This window comes from Lactuca saligna, chromosome 4 (assembly GCF_052625555.1).
Source record: "Lactuca saligna cultivar CGN05327 chromosome 4, ASM5262555v1, whole genome shotgun sequence".
Lineage (NCBI taxonomy): Eukaryota > Viridiplantae > Streptophyta > Magnoliopsida > Asterales > Asteraceae > Lactuca > Lactuca saligna.
The window spans coordinates 174,711,691-174,735,118 of record NC_136420.1 but is presented as its reverse complement, the minus strand read 5'-3'; the positions used below and the strand labels follow the sequence as shown (position 1 = coordinate 174,735,118).

General features: G+C 36.7%; 1 protein-coding gene across 1 annotated transcript; it reads left to right on the top strand.

The window, feature by feature from the left end:
- The first annotated feature begins 5,703 nt into the window (after positions 1-5,703).
- Positions 5,704-7,250, top strand: LOC145043106 (Terpenoid synthases superfamily protein). Its single transcript, XM_078991664.1, has 2 exons — positions 5,704-5,861; positions 6,109-7,250. Exon 2 carries the CDS (start codon positions 6,132-6,134, stop codon positions 7,041-7,043), a length of 912 nt encoding a protein of 303 aa, XP_078847790.1. The 5' UTR covers positions 5,704-5,861; positions 6,109-6,131; the 3' UTR covers positions 7,044-7,250.
- The last annotated feature ends 16,178 nt before the right edge of the window (positions 7,251-23,428 follow it).

Here is a 23,428-nt window from a genome sequence, read left to right as displayed (position 1 = left end):
TGGTAAAGGATCTCGCAATCATAATCCTTTACCACGTCCAACCACCGACGCTGCCTCATATTTAGATTCGGTTGATCCATGAGGTACCTCAAACTCTTGTGGTCCGTGTAGATGGTACAACGAACCCCGTAGAGGTAATGCCGCCAAATCTTGAGAGCGAAAACCACCGCCCCCAGCTCCAAATCATGCGTCGAGTAGTTCGCCTCGTGAGGCTTCAGCTGCCTCGAGGCATAAGCAATGACATGCCCCCTTTGCATCAATACTGCGCCTAGGCCTGAGATCGATGCATCACAATATACCACAAAATCCTCTACGCCCTTGGGCAGGGCTAAGATTGGCGCCTCGCACAATCTCTGTCTCAGCGTCTCAAATGCAGCCTGCTGCTCGGGTCCCCACCGAAAGACCACGACTTTCTTCGTCAGCCGCGTCAGGGGTACGACTATCTTGGAGAAATCCTGAATGCATCTCCGATAGTAGCCTGCTAATCCTAGGAAACTCCGAATCTCGGATGGAGACTTAGGAACCTCCCATCTCATCATGACCTCGACCTTGGACAGGTCGACTAGAATTCCGTTCTGGTTGACAAGGTGTTCGAGAAATTGCACCTCGTGCAATCAAAACTCGTACTTGGAGAACTTGGCATACAAGCTCTCCCCCCTCAGAGTCTCTAAAACCTCTCTCAGATGCTCCTCATGCTCCTCCTATGTCTTGGAATAAACCAAGATGTCGTCAATGAAAACTATCACAGACCGATCCAGCATCGGTCTGCATACACGGTTTATGAGGTCCATGAACGCGGCAGGAGCATTGGTGAGCCCAAACGGCATCACCACGAACTCATAATGGCCATAGCGCATCCGAAACGCGGTCTTCTGCGCATCCTCCTCTCTGACCCTCATTTGATGATAACCCGAACGCAAATCGATCTTGGAAAACCAAGACGCTCCCTGAAACTGGTCAAAGAGATCATCAATCCTCGGGAGTGGGTATCGGTTCTTCACCGTTACCTTGTTCAGCTCCCAGTAATCTATACACATCCGATGCGACATGTCCTTCTTTTTCACGAACAGAATCGGGGATCCCCAGGGTGAACTGCTCGGTCGAATGAATCCCTTGTCTAACAGCTCTTGTAGCTGCGTAGACAACTCCTGCATCTCAGGAGGAGCCAACCAATACGGTGCCTTGGCTATTGGAGCCGCACTAGGGACGAGGTCAATCTTGAACTCTACCTGTCGCTCCAGAGGTATCCCAGGAAGCTCCTCTGAAAAAACATCTGCGAAATCTCGCACCACCGGAACCTCGCTCATCGTCACCTTACCCGTCTCCCGGGTATCCATCACATACACGACATAACCTGCGCATCCCTGCTGGAGGTATCGTCTAGCCCTCGCTGCTGAACAGATCGAGGGTCCACACGGTGGCCTCTCGCCATGAATCACTAACTCTCCCCCACTTGGGGTCCTGACCCACACTAGCTGTTGTGCGCAATCTATCACCGCCCCATTGGGGCTCAACCAATCCATGCCTATAATCACCTTGTTCCCACGCAACGGAATGGGAACCAAGTCCACCAGATAACACTCATCAAATAACCTCAAAACACAATCCTTCAACACTACTGATGCTCGCACCGATCGATCATCGGCAATCTCTACCTCTAAAGGGCAATCCAACATGCCCGAAGACTCAGTGAACTTCTTGCTAAGTGTAAGGGAAACAAACGATCGGGTAGCACCCGAGTCGAACAACACCTGGACTGGGATATCGTTCACATGGAACGATCCTAACACACACACACACACACACATATATATATATATATATAAACCGAGCACATATCAATATCATAACATCATAAAAATGAATGAGAAGGAACGAATCATACCCGTCACCACATCGGGTGCAGCGTGCCTCCTCGGTGGTCAGCTGAAATGCCCGGCTCCTCACCACTGGAGTCTCTGCCTTGCCCTGCCGGCCATCCGTGATCCGCAGGGTCGCTGGAGCTGGCGCCTTTACCGGTGCTGGAACTGTCAACTGGGGGCAATTGGCCTTCTTGTGGCCCCTCTGGTTGCTGTGGAAGCACAACAACGCAGACGTTTGAATAATTGCTGCTGAAGCAGTGCAATCTCTGCTAAAGTGCCCAGGCTTGCCGCACTTATAGCAGCCTGATGATCCCGACCTGCACGCCCCCTCGTGCGTCTTGCCGCATTTCCTGCAGCGACCCCATCCCTGTTGGCCTTTCGGCCCCACATCTGATCCCTTGGGCTTCTTCCTCGAAGCCCCTCCTGACTGTCCCTCTTCCGCCTTCCGTTTTTGGATGTGCTCCAAATCTATCTCCCTCTCCCTCGCCCTGGCATTCATGGAGTCCAGGGTAGGACAAGCTGAAAAACTAACGTGCTCCCGGATATCAGCCCGGAACATATCATGATAGCGGGTCCTCCTCATGTCCTCGTCACCCGCGTACTGGGGCACCAGCAGTGCCCTCTCCCGGAACTTGGCAGTGATCTCCGCCATAGTCTCCGTCGTCTGTCTCATGTCCAAAAGCTCCCTGGCCAGCTGCTGAAGCTCGACAGCCAGCGCAAACTTTGCCCTGAATTTGGTCACAAAATCTGACCAGGTCATAGCCTCGATCGCTGAGGCTCCCAACGAGTCGCCCACTAACTCCCACCAGTCTTGAGCTCGATCTCGTAAGCACCCTGCCGCATACCTCACCTTCGACCCCTCGGGGCAGAAACTAGTCAACTGTGCAGACTCGATGTCTGCAATCCATCGTCTGGCAGCTATGGGGTCCTTCGCCCCATGAAAGTCCGGTGCACCACTGCCCCGAAAGTCCTTGAAGGACAGTGTGCGAGATCCCAACTGGCCAGATGCCATGTCACTCCTGAATGCCCGGAGGCGATCCTCCATCATCTCCAATATCCCCTCCTTGATCGACCCGAAGATAATGGGGGTCGACTCAAGGATACCTCTGGTGATCTCAGACGCGATGAACTCGTGCAGCCTCTCATCTCCTGGCTCGGAACCTGATCCCGAACCCGAACCCGATCCCTCTCTTGAACTGCCAACTACTGGCCTCGGGCGTAGTACCACCATTCTGAAATACAAAGAAATAACAACTGTTAGCGATACTGATACCCCTGGAGGGATCCCACCCACTACAAGTTCCCTAGTCTTATCTTAGCCTTCCTCGGTTCGGGTACGGATCCTCTGCTTTCAGTAGTACGGGCCCATACTACCTTCCACATCTATCCATACCTTCCCCAAAGACCGCCTCGACTCAATCAGGTCCCTTCCACTACCGCTGATCACTGCTACTCTTTATCCTAGGCTTACCCTAGGAAACCTCTGACTCCAACCAACCCAGTCCTCAGCTGCTGAAGGCCTCTTGGTGATGCCAATTAACTATTACCTGAATACAATCACATGTGATAAGGCTCGGATAATCCTTCGAGTAATGGACTCATCTCTACAACGGTTAGGACTCAAACAAGAGCTACGCAATAGAGTCAAATCCAACACTATGAGATTATTCAACCCTGATCACATGTGACTTTAACGTATTCACCAAACAGTTAACTCCCATCACTTCAAAGCCCACATAGCACAAAGCAAACAACATTTGGATATAAGGAAAGCAATCTCAAGCAACTCTATCCTCGTAGAGAAAACTAAACTAGCATACAATGCTAAACTCGTACTATCAGGAATAAACTAAACAGGCTACCCTACTGCTGTCTGCTCAACTCTGGCATGTAACTCTTTCATATACTGAAGCACATAAAGCAGGCACATAAGGCATCACTCCTAGATCCTTAGTCCTATTCTAGAATGTTGTTCTACAGAAACTGATAACATAAATAAACTTGTATGGGTACATTGGGGAATACTTACTTGAGCTCGGCCGGTCGCGCACATCACACACTTTGTTCTTTCGTAAAACCCTTTACTTAGCCTTTTAGAAAACATTTTCTCTTTCCAAAATCTTTTAATCCCTTGATTTGAGTTCAAACACCCCCGAAGGTGTGTCCGAATCCCTCAAACCAGGGCTCTGATACCAACTTTTAACGACCCAATTTTCACGTCCAGAAATTTCGTTTTTAAAACTTTACTTAGAAAACACTAACAATTAAAACATTGTTTAATTAAACTATTTCACATCGAAAACCCAGATTTGAAATCCACAACATGTAATCAACCAAAATATCAGTGTATCAATCCCAGAATAAACTCATAACTGCGGAAACAAGAGTGTGTGTGATATGCTGCTACCGCGTCGGCTCCTTCCCCTTAGCTAAAGAGGTACCTGAAACCAAAACTGAAAACTGTAAGCACGAAGCTTAGTGAGTTCCCCCACTGTACCACATACCATATAATCACATAACATACATAATTTGTCAGCCATATCTGGATGCCCGACCTACCCCTTCGGTCCTCTCGACCGGATACTACCTAGCATATCTGGGTGCTGGCCTCCCCTTCGGTCCTCTCGACCGGATACTGTCTAGCATATCTAGGTGCTGGCCTCCCATTCGGTCCTCTCGACCGGATACTGCCCAACATATCTGGGTGTTGGCCTCCCCTTCGGTCCTCTCGACTGGATACTGGCTAGCATATCTGGGTGCTGGCCTCCCCTTCGGTCCTCTCGACCGGATACTGGGGAAACTATTTCTCCCCTCTACTACTACCACATAACATGTATCACAATATCAGAATCTATCTAACATGGGACCTCAATCACCTCAACCACAAAGACTTTATGCTACTAGGATGTCCTAAAGGTCCAAATCCGAATTCCTTGCAGAACATTAACCATAAACATATAGAGATTTAGGTTCTTAGGGCTTAAAACCTCTTTTTAGGGACAAGAAGGGGGTTCAATGAACTAAAGATCAAGGTAGGAACTTTTCTACCTGAATAGAAGCCCCTCACAGAGTAGATTCCGGATCTTCTTCTCTTCTTGTACTCCTCAACCTTCTCCTTCTTCTCCCAAGCTCCAAACCACCTTCACAATGCTAAAAAGATCACCCACAAGGACACAAAGGGCTAGGGTTTCGTTCTACAGACCTCTGGGTGTGCTAGGGGAAATGGAGGATGGGTTAGATCGTTTAAATAGGGTGCAAACACCCGGGTTAGGGTTTTAGTCCAGACAGGGTCTACTCGCCGAGTCCCACGGGCCTACTCGCCGAGTAGACAGAGCTGATCCCGTGTCTATTCCTGCTTCTACTCGGTGAGTTAGTCCTTCAACTCGCCGAGTCCAAGATTAAAATGCAATACATAAGGAGAGTTAATAATCAAGAATAAATATACTTGTTCTCGCGTTCTCAACCTTTTAAGTGTTTTCATTTGATTCTTTCCCTATATATATATATATATATATATATATATATATATATATATATATATATATATATATATATATATATATATATATATATATATATATATATGGGTAAAGTGAATATACCTAACAACCTTATATAAGCTTAGGTAGCTAACTCCATAATACTATATATATATATATATATATATATATATATATATATATATATATATATATATATATATATATATATATATATATATATATATATATATATATATATATATCATCAACCTAAAATGCAAGTGTTGAGGTTTAAATGTACATATCTCAAACTTAAAGTGTTCAAGTGCATATATTCAAAACCTGAAAGGATTCGAACGTAACTGTTCTTTAACGACGTGGCGGACCAATTTAGGGTCGTTCGGCCACCACACGGCTCACATGCCCTTTGGACGTTTAACATATCTCGGCGGCGTGTGAATCATCACCGGTAACCACCGTGCACTTCCGATAATCTCTATCACTGATAACTTATCAGGTATACTTTTAATCATCCTCCATCTGATTCATCTATTCACACGTGCGTCGTGTTAGCAATTGTATTTTAGAGCTGTGATTCGAAGAGGTTTATGAATTTGGGGGTTTAGGGTTTTGAATACTTGGTATCTTTAGCGATCTTGTAATATCAAAACTATCAGCCACTTTATCCTTCTTTCCAAATCTAATCTATATCATTTGTGCATTTGAGATTACTACTTGAATCTAATCAAATTACACGCTTCCAGCTGATAAAGATCATCAAGCTTGAATGAATGGTGCTACCACATCTAGCAGCTTAAAGTCAGCCTTCTCATACTGTGTACAACAAGTTCGCAACTATGATTATCATCACTACCTCTGTCTTCTTGAACTCCCAACCACCATGCGAAGAGCTGCTTTTGCTCTTCGGGCCTTCAATGTCGAAACATCAAGAGCAATGGATGTTGCTTCAGACCCGAAAATTGGCTTAATGCGTCTTCTATGGTGGCAAGATGCCATTGAGAAGATCTTCAAGAACAAAACCATCGAACACCCAACTGCTCAAGCTCTCGCATCTGTACTATCTGAACAAAAAATCAGCAAAAACTGGTTGAAGCGATCTGTTGAAGCTCGTATAAACGATGCCCAAAGGGATGTTGATGACATCTATCAAACAATTGAAGAGTTAGAGAAATATGCTGAAGATACTTCATCAACTCTTCTGTATACAACTCTTCAAGCAGGAGGAATAACATCAACAACTGCAGATCATGCAGCTTCACATATAGGAAAAGCAAGTGGTCTTCTTTTGCTGATAAAGTCTCTTCCCTATCATGCTAACAGGAACCATAGCTTTTCTTATATACCATTAAAGGTGGCTGAAAAACATGGGTTGTTAGTGAAAAATGGAGATAGGGTGGAAATAAGAACTGATTCACGTGAGAAATTGAGTGATGCGGTTTTTGATATGGCATCCATGGCTAATGCCCATTTGCAGAAAGCTCGTGTTTTGACTGAATCAGTGCCTAAAGAAGCTAGGTCAATACTTCTGCCAGCTGTCCCTTCACAAGTGGTTTTGGATTCTTTGAGTCGAGTTGGGTTTGATGTGTTTGACCCGAGGCTAAATCGGGGGATTTTGGGTGTTCCTCCATTGTTGTTTCAGTTGAAATTGAAGTGGCATTCATGGAGAGGTATGTACTAATTGTTTTTCGTTACATTTTTTTGCTAATTAAATAACATATAGAGTTCCCAGATTAAAAAGGGTAATAAAAGGTAAAGGAAGAACCTTGTGGTTTATTTATTTGCTACCAATGATTTTGTATTCAGTGATGTTTATTTTGATCTCTTATTCATTGATCTGTATCAAAAGGTACAAGTTTAATTTCTTGTTTGACAGAAATGTTTGTCATTTGGGGCTCTTTGATAGTTGTCGGTTGAGTCAAATGAGTCGATTAGTTACGAATAATAGATCCAATTATTATTAGACGCGTAAGGAAATCGACAAATAATATTGAGAATTATATGTCGATTAGTTGCGAATAATAGATCCAATTATTATTATATTTATCGAGTTTCGTCCAGAAACCAGATCTATCCTTCTCGATTAGGTATAAGAAAGGTAGAAGAAAACTGTCCTGTTATTGGACGAATTAAACACAAGACAGAAAAGTAAAACCGACCTGTTGATTGCTGATCTTGATCTTGATGCAACTGAACGGATCAGACTCCTGTCCTTAAAGGTTTTTACTTCGCTTGTACTGGCTGTAAGCAACAGAGTAAAACCCCTGCATTTAATGCAGCTTTATCGATATTCCAACAACACTGGAAATCGACAAACACAAAGCGACCACTTGGAAACTAGGGAAAAACGCAGAGAGAGGGAGGAAGCTTTCAGATTTCGAGAGGAGTTCATGCGGCTCCTAGGGAGCTGTATTTATAGGTATCGTAACCCTAGAAAGCATCAAACGGACCCCCATAGGCTGGCCCCAGAAAACCTAAGGCGACAGCTTGCTCTCCAAGCAAATCGTTTCCTGATCCTTCTAGAATACCCTGACTTGGCCTCCACGAAGTCAACGGCGGTCAACCATTTGACCGGATCGGTCAAACCGGCTTGATTCGAACTCGTCAAAAATAAAAGATCCTCAGCTCCCAGTGATCGATGCGTCGTGCAAAGTGCGCCTAAATCGCGTACTCGCGGCGCCTGCTAGGCTAGGCGCACGCATGGGTTTGGCCCATTCCTTTGATCCACTAAAGCCTTTGAAGGCTTACCAAGGAAATAGGCTTATAAACCCACAAAAGTTTCTTCCCCCCACCAATGTGGGATACAAAGGAAATTACCAACTTGCAATTTTTTTATGTATAAAGTTCCAACAATAAAAAAGTAAAGGAAGAACCTTGTGGTTTATTTATTTGGTACCAATGATTTTGTATTCAATATTCAGTGATGTTTATTTTGATCTCTTATTCATTGATCTGTATCAAAAGGTACAAGTTTTATTTCTTGTTTGACAGAAATGTTTGTCATTTGGGGCTCTTTGATAGTTGTCGATTGAGTCAAATGAGTCGATCTAACTGTGATTGAGTCAGATCCAACTTCTTCTCAGATCCAGTAAGAGACAGCTAATTGTGGTCATAAAAAGTCTTAATCTGAATGAATCCAAGTCAAACCCAATAAGAGGCATATCAAACAACCATTATCGTTTTAGTTTGTTTTACCCATATATAAATATAAATCTTGTTATACGTATCTTCAGTAATTGAAGCTCTTAAAAGTAAATATAAGGTTGCATTGTTATTTGGATTCATAGAATATTTTGATATATTTTTTAAATCTTGTTTTATAGTTCTCTACTTTGGAAATGTTGGCATGTATGCTTATCACGACATGATCATGAAAGTTTGCACTTGCAAACAAGTTACGATAATTTTCAAGTCATGAACTATAAAATATAGGTTTTGATCATGACTATAAACTATAGATTTTGATTAGATCATAAAAATCAGGGTCCTATTATGCCATTGGGTATGATCATTATATTTTCATTATATTTTCATTAGAATTCGTGACATCTTCACTAAGTATTCACTACCACACTACTATCATTTGGAAATGGTTAACACTCCATTTTTTATTTTTATTTATTTTTTTTTTTTTTAACATTAGATTAAATAAAAAACATAATTTTAAACTCAAATAATCATTTTATTAATAAAAATTTAAATAATATATAATCATTTTATTAATAAAAATTTAAATAAACATATTACTACTTTTTAAAATTAAAAAAACATATATAATTATATATAGTTGAGGGTTTAACTTAATGAATGGGAGGGTGTAATGGGATTAAAAGACATAATATCGGGGACCATAATTATAACTTCAATCAAAAACAAAAACAAGATTGGAGAATTCATTTTGTTTGCTTTTGAGCGTTTTGAAAGAAACAAATCTGATTGACGGTGACAACATGTGAGTATACTATCTTTATAATTGTTATGCTGCTATCTTTTTTGATTTTAGGGATTGAATGGTTCTTTTAGGAGTTATGGTTATTGGTTGTTTTGTTTGTAGAAGCACTGACATTGTCTTAGGTCTGGTTTGGATTATCCTCATTGCTATCATTTCTTCCCAGCATCAACAACTCTGATACCATTTGATAGCCCTTGTTGAATCTATTGTATACTCTAGACATTTTAACACTTACTCTAACAGAAATACGTGACGATATTAAGATGATTCCCAACATCCGAGATGTGAGTATCTCCAAGAAAGAACAAAGTTCTTTACAAATCATTTCTTGGCTGCTGAACAAAAACCTCAAGAAGCAAATAAATAGAAAACAAGACTCAGGAGAGTGGTCCCAAAACAGACCTAGGACAATGTAGTGCTCCCACAAACAAAACAACCAATAACAACACTACTCCTAAAACGACAATTCTATCCCTAAAATCAAAAAGATAGCAGAATAACAATTATAAAGCAGATCAACTAAAATCCCTCTAGGATTACTTGGGGCTTATCACATACCCGATGACCATATGGACATACCAACCTACAATACCATTATACACTATTAGGCTTATTTTGTAGGTTATTATTATTATATAATTATCATTGACCTTACTTTTTAAATCATTATTATCATATAATTTTTTATTTGACTAATTTTTATTATTATTTCATTATAACCTAGTCAATAAACTATTATTATTTAATAATTATATTTTTATTACTAACTTTATTAATATTAATAATTTTAAATTTATTTTTTATTAAGATAAAAAACAACAATAATATTGTTTTTATAACATAATAACACAAATAATATTATATAAAAAAAAAAATTTTCAGCAACCTAATATCATTGACAGTATAAATAATATTATAAGAAAAATAAATTCCGAACAAATCTTCAACATTTTTTTAAAATTTTAAATATTACAACACAAAAATTTGAGACAGAAATAAACAACTAATCATCTATAGTCATAAAAGATCTTTTTGTATGTAACGTCCCGAAAATCAAGACATAAAAAAATTGTTTTTAGATTAATAAATCGTTAATACATATTTTTCCCATAAAATCGGAGTAAGTAAGTTTTAGCAAAACATTGAAAAATCAGAGTAATTAACAGAATACGGAAACATGCGGTATGTGCTTTGCAATCAACCTGAGCCATTCCATTTGAAAACCGGAGTACCTGAAAGATAAACTGAAAATCGTATACATAACGCTTAATGAGTTTCCTAAGATACCATACAACATACAACCATAGATTATCGTACAACATACATATAGTTTCCATGGGCTCCCCCATGGTCTTTACCTGGAATGTCATGGGCTCCCCCCATGGTTTGATATCCAATTGTCACGGGCTCCTCCTGGGGTCTTCCATGCAAGTATCACAGAGACACTTGCATACCATATAACACGTAATGGGCCGACATTGGTGCCTTCGATCCATGGATATAGTAAGAAGACTCTCCTCGGACAACTGAATCTCACGGATACTCTCTGACTGCAGATCCGTTAAAATCCCAACACTATCGAACAAATAACACCCAATTAACAATTGGGGTCCAAACCTAATCCAATAATCCATTCATAGGGTAAAAAGATCATTTTATCCCTCACTTAGTTTAGTCCAAGACTAAGGCCCCAAACTCCTTAACACACCAACCTATAATTATCCAAGCCCATTTATTGTACAATTTTCCAAATTGAGCCCAAACCCTTACTTGGGCCTTACCCTAAAGCCCATTATTTATCCCTAATCCAAAACACACCTTCTCAGATGGCCCAACAAAGCCCAAGGCAACCACGCCCAAAAAAGTAGCCAAATCGAAGACCAAATACACAAACCCACTCAGACCGAGTACGCGTGGCGTACAAGCATGTACGCGCGGCGAACTCGCTTAGAGACTTATACACTGCGCGTATCTGCTTGTACGCCAAGCATACTCACTTAATCAACCCCAAGTTAATTTTCTCACTTAATCCATTAAGACAAAGCTCCCAACACATATCTGACCTTCTTGAGTTGGACTAAAACATAAAGTTGCCAACTTTATGTCCATACATGGCTAAATGAAGCTCTTAAGCTAAAAAGGGACTTAATGATTGACTTAATGTATACATGACACCATAAAACACATAAAGCTTGCACCTTTATGCCAAAGGATACGAAAATGAACTTAGATCTGAATGGATAAACCCATAAGCAAACTAACTCATCCATAAACCCAAAAAGAAGACCAAAACCACAATAAACTAGCCATGAAGAGATCTAATCACACATAAGTCAAGATATAAACTTGATACCTCAAAAAGATTCGCCATAAGGTGATGATTCTGGATCCAAGGTCTTTCCACCAAGCCAAACAACTTCAAGTTTCTCTTATTTCCTTCCCAAGTGCAAAATGCGCACAAAACCTTCTAAGAGCTCAATAACACCATCAAGAGGCTACAAGATCGATTTAGGGTTTTTAGAAGGTGGGGCTGACTTAGAAATGAAGGAAAGAGGCTAACATTATGCTTATATAGGGTACAACCCTAAAAATTAGGGTTTTCTCACAACCCTCGTACACCCAACATACTCCCCGTACGCCCAGCGTATGAGGTCTCACACCCCGCTTCCAATCTCGCAGTACACTAAGCGTACCTCTCATTACGCATGCCGTAGAACCTCTCGCATCAGTTCGCCCCACGTACACCTTTGGTATGCCCTGCATACTAGGGTTTTCCCCAAACCCTAATTCATTTCGAAGGCCATAACGTTCTTGATACAACTCCGATTTCAACCATCCTTATATCAATGAAAAGGTATCGAGACACTCTACACTATTATCAACTAATATTCTCCATAAGATACCCGAACGAACTTCCACTTTCCATAAAAGTCCGAGCTGACAAATTACCGAAATGCCCTTTCATTCCAAAACACAAACCGAATACCCGAAATATCCGAATTACATTATCCAACTCAAATTGGGTCGAAAACTCAATTCCTCAAGGGTCCGAAGTCTGCTAATACCCAATCCCTAATCACCGTGCCCAACACGAGAACAATTCGAAACAAGGTGTTACACTGTAGGTTCGAGTCGCTTATAAAATTCTAGACGCAACTTATACATAGTTTGTCATTCGGTTGGGGATGGGTCTTTGTGGCGGATCCATAATGCCGAAATGAGAGGATCGGGTACTCTCCTTCTAATTGTACCATCATATAGTGATTAGTGTATACATATGCAAATGTAAGGACACAATGATTTTGAAACTCTCTAGGACATCTCCATATACGGAAAAAGGTTATACATCCTATTGTGGTAAAAATTGGACGATCATACAAAACATGTTAGCTATTAGGATACAAGCATAAGACTCGTTAATCGTCAGTTTCAGACAAGTCAACTCCCACCTGTATGTGCTTGTTTTTTTCACTATGCATGAATGCAAAGACTATGGAAAACGTCTTTCTCGTAGAAGTGACACCAACAATCTCCAAAAAGGAAGATTATACTTGTTTGTTTTGTATGTAGCATACATCAACACCACATGTGGAAATGCTTGCCACATATATATGATATTAGGTGTATAAAAATTAAATATGTATATATCTTAGAATTTATGTTTTTTACATAGGTTAGATTTTTTTAACGATCATTTAAAAAAATGTTTGACGATTTTTTAAATACGTTGTTTATTATTTTTTGATGTTATGTTAGTTTATATTTATGTTTTATTTGAATAAACTTTTCTATTGTTTAGTATATAAAAATATAATCTTTTTCTTTTACGGATTCTGATTAGCTTTTGTGTAACTCGAAAGCTGAAACACGTTTTAATTAGCTTATGTATAACACGAAAACGAACAAAATGTCAAAAATACATTAAATAACGAATTTGAAACAAATCATAAACAAACTGTTTGACATTTTGTTCTTTTATATTTTTTTGACATTATTACTTTAACCTAAACAATAATTATATGTAATTTACATTTTAGTTGTAATTATTAGCATGTCATTTTATTCTCTTCAAAATTATAATCATTGTGTTTTTTTTTTGTTTTTTTAATTTTATTTTTATCATAGATTAGGATATTTATTTTATGGGTTGTGTTATAACTACCGGTCTTCGGAACCTCCTAACCTCAATTTAGTCAACATTAGTGATGATGCTAATTTTGGTTTCAAAGAAGGCGTGAAACTGTTAAAAGAAAGCTATGCTGAATGGTCAAATGAATGGAAACGTAGTTATGCCGGAAAATTGTGGGATATATTTTCACTATCAACATCTATATGTTTGATCCAGATACTATTTTCTTTAATATAGTAATTTGTATAATAATATGCTAACAATTTACTTGTTTATTTGGATGTTCATAAAAATACTCATGGATATCTATGATTGAGCAAACAAAAGTCTAAAAAGGTAGACCACAACACCCCACCCATACCAACACCCACCCCTACCAATACTCGTAGACATAGTTTTTCTGTGAATAAAAAATAGATAATATGGATACTAGTGACCTTGACTTAAATCAGGAACTAGAGAGACATATAACGTACTCGTTTCAAGAACCTTCAATGTCAAACTCATATTTTAACCAAGATCAACCATTTAGTACGTACTGGTTCCGAGAACCTTTAATGTCCAACTCACACTTTAACAAAGATCAACCATTTTATACTTCAAACCCACTTATGAATGAAACTCCACATCAATTTTATCTATACGTTTGAAACATTACAAATGTTGAAGGAGATGGAAATTGGATTTCAGTCTACAACAGTTTCTCTTGGTTGTAGTGAACATGATTGGATTCAAATTAGGTACGATCTAGACAACGAGTTATTATCACACTATCAAGAGTACACTATGATTTATGATGATGTTGATTTTTTAAACCGCACAAGTCACTTGTTAAATTACTGTGGATTGGGTTTTGCAGTATTAGAGCATTGGTTGGTTATGCCAGACATATATATGGTGTTATCATTATTTACTAAGCAAACAAGGTACTTTAACATGGTCCCCACATCTATATGGTCCGCAAGACATACCAAATCCTGCATATATCGTTATTACTCACGTTCATCCTAACAATGAACATATCCAATGCTTGATATTTTATCCAGGCTTCTCCATACATACAGATTAGAACATTAAGATGCATGAGAAACATTGTATAATGCTCGACTGAATGCTTTCAATTTGCATAACACACCACACAATTATAATACCAAACCAATTAATATATGTGATAAATAAATACAAACTTTGCTTTTGTTCCATTTTATATAGCCGTTTGAAATTTATAACGCCGTCCGAATTTATAATGTCGTCCAAATTTTAGAATGTCATCCGAATTTTAAAATATTATCCGAATTTTATACAATTATCAAAAATAATAATAATAATAATAATAATAATAATAATAATAAAATTAAAAATTAAAAAAATTAAAAACAACAAAAAACAAAATCAAGAAAAAAATAAAAGCAACAAAAGACAAAAATCACATCGGAGGATGGAATTGAAAAAAAATGAGAGTATTTATAACATTAGCCTTAATTATTACATTTTATAATTTTGTTAATGTTTTTTATTGAAGTTATTTATTAATTTTTCATGATTTAAAAACATTTAAAATTTTTTTGATGTTCTGTTTGAATACATTGTTTAATGTTTTTTTGGCGTTTTAGATGATATCGGATACTTTAAAATCACGAAATTTAGGAGTCGACACCTTAAATTATTGGAGAAATAAGAAATTGCTCATGTAAAAATAATGCCATGGCATCCTTAAATTGTTGTCTCCTCAACATTTCATTTTATATTTGTTTTTATCCCTTTTAGTATTATTTTTAATATTTTGTTTTGTGTTTTAATATTTTGTAATTTATATGTATATCCAAAACATCTATTCTAATAAAAGAATAGTTATTTTTTTGGGGGTTAATACCTTAAAAACCATTATTTATACGCCCTTGTTTCGATTTAATTTCAACTTTACTTTTTATTTTTTCATTTACCATTATATTTTAGAAAACGTTTCATTTTCGTGCCCTTGACCGGTCATTAACAGGTAATGATGACGTGTCAGTTTTGTATTTTTTTCTGTTTGCATTTAGCCCCAACATTTACGTATAAATTTATGTTTAGCCCCAACATTTTTTTGTTCCCCATTTTCCAATGTTTTTTAGACAAAATTTCGTTTTAACCCTTGGTCAGGCACAATAGTTCTTTTAAAACGTAATAACTTAAAATGAAAAAAAAAACGGAGGTAAGAGTTGAAACTGCAACTTCTCCTTGAGGGCGATGCGTGTTACCTAGTAAGCCAACATTTTTTTTTGTATTATCAGTGTTTCTTGTATTTAATCTACACATGTATTTTAAAATGAAAGAAAAATACCTAGTGTAAGTCTTGAGTATGTAACATATAATAAACAATACGACATGCTAATCTTTAAGATAATTAAAATTGTTAATTAATTCGTAACTCATCTAAAAACAATTGATTATCTATACCGATATAATAAACAATATGACATGCTAATCTTATAATAAACAATATGACAATAGCAAATGGGGAACAAAAAAAAGTATTCGGGCTAAATGCAAACTTATACGTAAATATTGGGGCTATAGCGATATAATAAACAATATGACAATAGCAAATGGGGAACAAAAAAAATATTGGAGCTAAATGCAAACTTATACGTAAATATTGGAGTTAAATTCAAATTGAGAAAAATGCAAAACCGACATGTTATCATGATCTGTTGGTAACAAATCAATGGCCCGAAAATGAAACGTCTTCGAAAATATAATGACAAATGAAGAACAAAAAATAAAGTTGGGGTTAATTCGAAACGGATATGTATAATTAATGGTTTTTAAGGTATTAACTCATTTTTTGGCCAAGTGTCATTTATTTAGACATATTAATCTCCTATAATAAATGATTTTTTTTGACACTTGTCAATCTTTCATAGTTTTGACACTTGTAATTTTATGCTATTTTTTAAGTAAATATTATCCACTTGTCAATTTCTGATTTTTTTCAAATTTTAAAACTAAAATAATATATTTATATATGTAAAGTATTAAATAATATATATATAAAATTAAATTGCAATGAATATGTTTCTTTCTTTTTTATTTTAAAGTTTTATATTAAAAAGTATTTATTGCTTATATTTTTATGTTTTTTTTAAATTAACTCGTATAATATACGGATCTCACACCTAGTTAATAATATACCACTTATCAATCTTTTGTTTCTTATAATTAATATTTTTCCAAGTGTTATTATACTCATTCTCCAACTTACATATATAACCACTAAATTTATGAATAATAACAATCCATGCACTTTTATTTTCAAAATAAATTTCACATATTCATTATATCAACAATTATAAGTTTAAATAACTAATATATATATATATATATATATATATATATATATATATATATATATATATATATATATATATATATAAATTTATTTAAATTAATTTAGTAATAATTATTAGTTTTTCTATGAAACCTTAATTTATTTTATAACCATGATTATTACAGGTTATAACCTAGTTAATATAATATAAAATGAGAAAGCGAAAATTGTTTACTTAACGCCTAACATAGATAATGGTTCTTTTAATGTTTTATAAGTAGAAATGACAATTTTTCTCATATTTGAATAATATTTTTATATAGATAATAATTAATAAAATAATTATCAAAATAAATATTTCCTTAATAAACAACACCCAAAAATAATAATAATAACTCATAATTATGTGATGTAATTGATGTGACTTGTTTTATCTTAAAATGTTAAAAAAAAAAAATAATGATTAAAAGATATGATTACTAAAAATAGGATACAAATATCATAACACAACACAATTGTCAATAAAACTTATTCAAAGTGTATCTCAATTTAAAAAACTTTAAATTCTTTTATTAAACCAAAGTAAAAGTAGATTATGGTTATAATAAAACAAGTGTAGGATAAATACAAAAGTTGGATAAATATAAAAATGATGAAAATGGATGTACTCATTTGATAATATGACTATCTTTTTATCTTTAGCACAAAAAGCTTTCAATTTCACAATGAGCTTTACTACGAATTGTACAAATGTTTTTTTGAAAATGGCCCTTGCCTCAAAAACTACTAAAACAATATATTTTTAAAAGAAAAAACATATATTTTGCATGATTTGATGGTATTTTCTAATGTTTAATTTCTAATTTCTAATTTATTTTGTAACACATAAATGTAATTTTAAATTTATTGATATATTTCTCATCATTTCACTCTTTTTTGCCTTAAATTTTTTTCAAAATTTTTTAGTCGTATTATAATTATACCTAATCCTACTATAAATTATCCGCTCAACTATTACACATACACAAAATTCTTGTATGTAATTTTTAGTTTGAGAACACATTTCCAAATTTAATAACTTTAGAGATATCATATATATATTTTCAAAAGAGCACATTTTAATATCCACACAAACCAATCACCAAGGCAACTGGTTATCAGGTAATAAACTATGTTTTCAGAAAGAATAAAATTAAAAATATTTATCGTAATTTTTTTTTCTAATAGAAATAGTAATTGTTGCTAACTTGTTATGAAATATAATTGATTTGAGAGTTTATGCTATATCGACAAACGACAACAAAATAGTTATATTTATAGAATATTTTATCAACCTGTTTTGAAACGTTTATGTTATGAACTCAAATCATTTAAAACTATTTTCCTTTGGACCGTGTAGCCATCTTACTCCTAAGTTCTGGCCACCCTGAGTAGCTCTCTGGATTCAAAGTCGGGTATTCTATAGCAGAGAGCTCGTCGTGCTTTACCAAATGAATTATCAAGCGGTGGTTTTTAATGTTAAAATTAAAACAATGTTTATACATATTTTTTTATATATTATTGCTACAAAAGCTTTTAGGGTTTAGATCGTTTTGAAAAAAGAAATTGTTGTAAATATATTCAAGTTACCAACAAACTCAATAAATATTATAAAATGTTAATGAATTCTAAGATTTTGTTTACCAGATGTTATGCCAGCTTAGCATGTTATATTTTAATTTTATATTTTTGGTCAATGTCTTAAATTTTTATTTAAAAACTTAGATTAGATTTTAAATTTTGTGATGAATATAGGCGAAACAGTTTTTTACAAGTTTGCACCAAAACTAGTTTGTTTATTTTACAAATTTACTTTTTAGATTTTTTTCAACCTTTTAAGTATTTTTTTTACACTATAAACTCTCTCATTTTTTATATATCTATTAATTACAACATTTTTTTTACAATGTTTTCTAAAAAGATTTAAACTACTTTTAATACTTTTTAATATAATGTTTTAAACTGATTTTTACATATTCATACAACTCTTTTATTAACATTTTAAAATATTTTCGTTAAAAAAAATTTGTATAAAGATATTAGGGGTGAGCATTTGGGACGACTCTTGGACTGTACCAGACCAGCTCTTGGATTGGACCGCTTATGAAGAATATTGTGGACCGTGCATCAGACTGGATGAGTCGTGTCCGTGTACGGGTATGGGTCCAGATCCGGGTTTTCCGGTTCTTGGACCCGTTTGGACCAGTACAACTTTAATTGCATAGAGTACAAGTTATTAAAATAAGTTTTTGGATTTGATAAAACTCGTTAAAACAAATATGTTATTGGGTTTGATACTATACAACTTATAAAAATAATTACGTTTCCGTTTCATGAATAACTTATCTACCTTGATGTTAGAATATTATAACTTGCAAAATTAATTTTCCAAATAAAAGCAACTAACATGTAAATCAAGTTCACCATGATCCCTTTCATATGATTTATGTTTCAAAGATAAATAAAATTCATAATTATAGTCTAAAATAATAGTTAAAAAGTTGAAATATTTCACTTTTGATAGCTCAACTTTGAAGGATTGTAACTAACTGAATATAATACTAAAATCAACAAAATTATAGTGTAAATTCATCTAAAAACTGTAAACTAAATGTTGGAAAAAACCGTATATCAATCCGACTTAAAACGAAAGAGTTATGATTGTTTAAAAATTTTCACAGATTACAAAATTTTAAAAATGTTGTTGAAAAGCTGAAAATTTTCAGTTTTGATAGCTCAACTTTGAAAGAATGTAACTTATTGAATATAATACCAAAATCAACGAAATTATAGTCTAAATTTATCTAGAAACTGTAAATTAAATGTTAGAAAAAACTGTGTGTCAATCCGACTTAAAACGAATGAGTTATGATTGTTTAAAATTTTTACAGATTACAAAATTTTAAAAATGTTGCTAAAAAACTTAAAATTTTCAGCTTTGATAGCTCAACTTTAAAAGACTGTAACTCATTGGATATAATACCAAAATCAACAAAATTATAGTCTAAATTCATCTACAAACTGTAAAATAAATGTTGAAAAAACCTGTGTGTCAATCCGATTTAAAACGAATGAGTTATGGTTACAATTTTTTTTTTTTAAATCGGGTCCAACCGGTTCTAAACCTGGTAAACACCAGACCGGACCGAGAAAAAAACCGAACCAGTTTTGATGGATTCCTAGAACTGAGAACCGGTCCGGGTGTCCATAAAAACGGTCTGGTTCGGTTCACCGGTTCGGTCCTGTAACGGCCGGATTTCTAGGAATATTATTTTAATTATTTAATTTGTGTCACTCGACGAGTTGGTGCATCAACTCGTCAGGTAGGGTCGCGATTAGTAACGTGGATTAATGAATGGACTCGACAAGTCTGCGAGTTGACTCGCCGAGTCAGCGCTGCTGAAGGAAACCCTAATTTTTTGGGCCTATGGCCTATTTAAAGGCACTTATAGCCTCCACACCCCCCCCACCAGTGCCCATACACCCCCTGAGAGAAACCCTAATGTCCATATTGAGCAAAAAGGGAAGGAAGCTTATTTTAAGTTATTTTCTTAAAGAGAGAGCAAGGATCTTCAAGGACCAAGGAGGAAAGGCTAGTGGATCCGTTTCCTCTTCTTTTCCAACTTCAGATCTAGGTAAAAAGCTTTTATCTTCCTTATTGATTGATTAGATCCCTTGATTGTGAGATTTAGGGCTTGTGTAACGCCCCGATTCTCAAGTATTGTTTTAAATAAGATGTATTGGGTTAAGCTCTACTCGATGAGTTGATTTCCCTACTCGTCGAGTAGCAATGGGGTAGGATTGCATGTTAAGTGAACTACTCGACGAGTCCATATTAAGACTCGGCGAGTAGGAGCTGGCAGATGAAACCCTAAATCCCGGGGGTTGTATCCCTATTTAAAGGGACCTTAGCCTCCCTTGGACCTCTTTACAGTTTTAAAGAGTCCTTGAGAGCCCTTATTGGTGTGTTTGTGCCTTGTGTATGTGTTGAAGCTTAAAAAGAGGATTTTTGGAAGGAGAAGACTTGGAGGAGAAGGAGATTGGAGCAATTAATGTGTGGAAATCAATATTCATCTCAAATACCATCTTCCATAGGTACCTAAACCATCATTTTCTTTCTAGATCTCCTCTATTGGTTGAGTTTTAGGGTTTTCTTGGAATATCAAGTGGGTGTGATGAGCTTTGGGCTAGATCTGAAGTTGTAACTTCAGATCTAGACCCTCTTCGGATTATAGAAGCATAAAGTTACAGTTTTGGTCGCGATTGAGGTCCCTCTTGGGCATGAAGCCCCATTAAGAGCTTAGATTTAGCATTTGGAGCTTTTAAAGCCATGCATGCACGTAAAGTTTGCAACTTTATGTGACAAGCATGCCCTAGAAGCTTGGATCTGTGAGTTGGAGTCGTTGCATGGCTCAAAATAGGTCTGTATGGAAAAAGGACTGAATGGACTCGGCGAGTTGCAAGGTTGACTAGGTGAGTCACATGAAGATGACCGTGGACTCGACGAGTTGGATGAACAACTCGACGAGTCCGATGATGATTTCCATAGACTCGACGAGTTGAAAAATAACTCGGCGAGTCGGATGAGTTTTCTCTTGGATATGTATGTGTGTGTATCCGTCAAGTTGCAAGGAGGGAACTCGGCGAGTGGCCTTAAATTTTTTCCGAGAATCGAAGGAACTCGATGAGTCACCCTAATGACTCGGCGAGTTGGAATGTGCTTCAAGGAACTCGGCGAGTAGCCGAGGGTACTCGGCGAGTCGAGGTCAACATGGACTGTTGACCTTAATTGAGGGTTTTGACTTTGATCAAGGGTTGACTAGTGGGTTATGGAGTACCTTATAAGGTTAAAGACTTACGAGCATATTGTGCTATAGGTTGTGGAGCCTGTGTTAAGTTATCCGAGAGTTGGAGCTTACCTTCTAAGTCGACATCTGCGAGGTGAGTTATCCTCACTATATCGATAGGGTCTATGACACCAAGGACAACCCTTTAGTTGTTATTGTTATGGTATGCTATACGTGGTTATGATCTGTTAGATCGGAATCAGGGTAGACAGTATGATATGCTCTAACGATCTGTAGGGATTGGTACATTAGTGACCTGCTAGGTCGGTACTCTAGTTACGAGAGAATTCAATGATTGATGACCAATAATAAATATACTTGATGTTTATGTATGCCAATATATGATAGTTATGCGCACATAGTATTTGCTTGTTGGTTGGGTTGAGGCGGATCTGCTTTGTGCTGTAGGCCAACACACCCTATGAGCCGTCCGGGGAGACTGTAGGCCCACGTGGCGGACCAGTCATGTCGAAGGATCAGGATAGATCTAGATAGACTGTAGGCTCTGTAGGGTGGTCCAGTCAGGCCGATGGCCAGTATGCATGTTGATTGATTGATTATTACTGATATGGTATTGTTAGTGTGGTATTAGTATTTTGGGGGTAGCTCACTAAGCCCTCGGGTTTACAGTTTTCAATTTATTGTTTCAGGTACTTCAGAAGATCATGGAAAGGCGAAGGCATGACCGTACTGCTCCTCATCCTTATGTTATGATTTTTGGGACACTCTGATGGATAATGATTTGAAAACATTTTGTAAACAGTGCTATTTGGTTTTTATTTATGATTGAAAAGTTTAAATTTGGCGTAAAATTTATGGATGTTACAGCTTGTATCACTTTCTTGATGGGGTTTTGGGTGCATCAAACCCCTTTGTGAGTTTGTACTATAGATCTAGACCTTGTGAGGTCCAGAGAATCCGAAATTTTGAAGCCATGGTTGAGCAACCATGGAGTTTTGTAGCTAGGAAGCATTAATGGAGTTTTAATGGCATATAGAGCAATATATACCATGCATGGAAATCAAGATCAGACCTTTATGTGACTTTTGGGTATTAGGAGACTAGATCTATGAGCTAGAGTTACAGATCTGACCTCAGGTGATCAAATGAGAAATTCGATTGAGTCAACTCGTGAAGTCTATGGGATGACTCGACGAGTCGGAGCGGGTTTGACCCAGTACCCTTGACCCAATGATAACTCGTTGAGTTGGGGGTCAGCTCGACGAGCTGAGTGAACCCTAGGAAGAACTCTGAGGATACGAGCGGACTCGACGAGTCACATGGGTTCACTCGGCGAGTCAGGTCAACCTTAACTGTTGACTCCTATTGACTTCTGTTGACTTTGTGAGTGGGTCAATTAGGAGCATTTAGGACCATGGAGGGGTAAAATGGTCTTTTACCCATCCCGATGGATTGAAAGAGAATAAGAGGACTTAAGGTATAAAGGAGTAAAAGAGAGATATTGATTGAGATGCTTGTCTAATGTGCTAGGAGAAGGCTAGTTCGAGATTACCCAGTGCGTGTCTGTTCCTACTAGCTACGAGGTGAGTCTTCTCACTATACTTTACCTAGAGTGGTAATTATGTGTGACCAGAGGGTCTTATGTGCTTGCTTGAGTTAAGCATTTTATGTGTGATGTGTGATGTTTTATGTGATATTTAGACCGGACCGGAGGGTCCAACGAACTATGAGACCGGAGGGTCCTCGTTTAGACTAGACCAGAGAGTCCAACGAGTAGTGAGACCAGAGGGTTCTCACCCAGACCGGACCAGAGGGTCCAACGAACCAT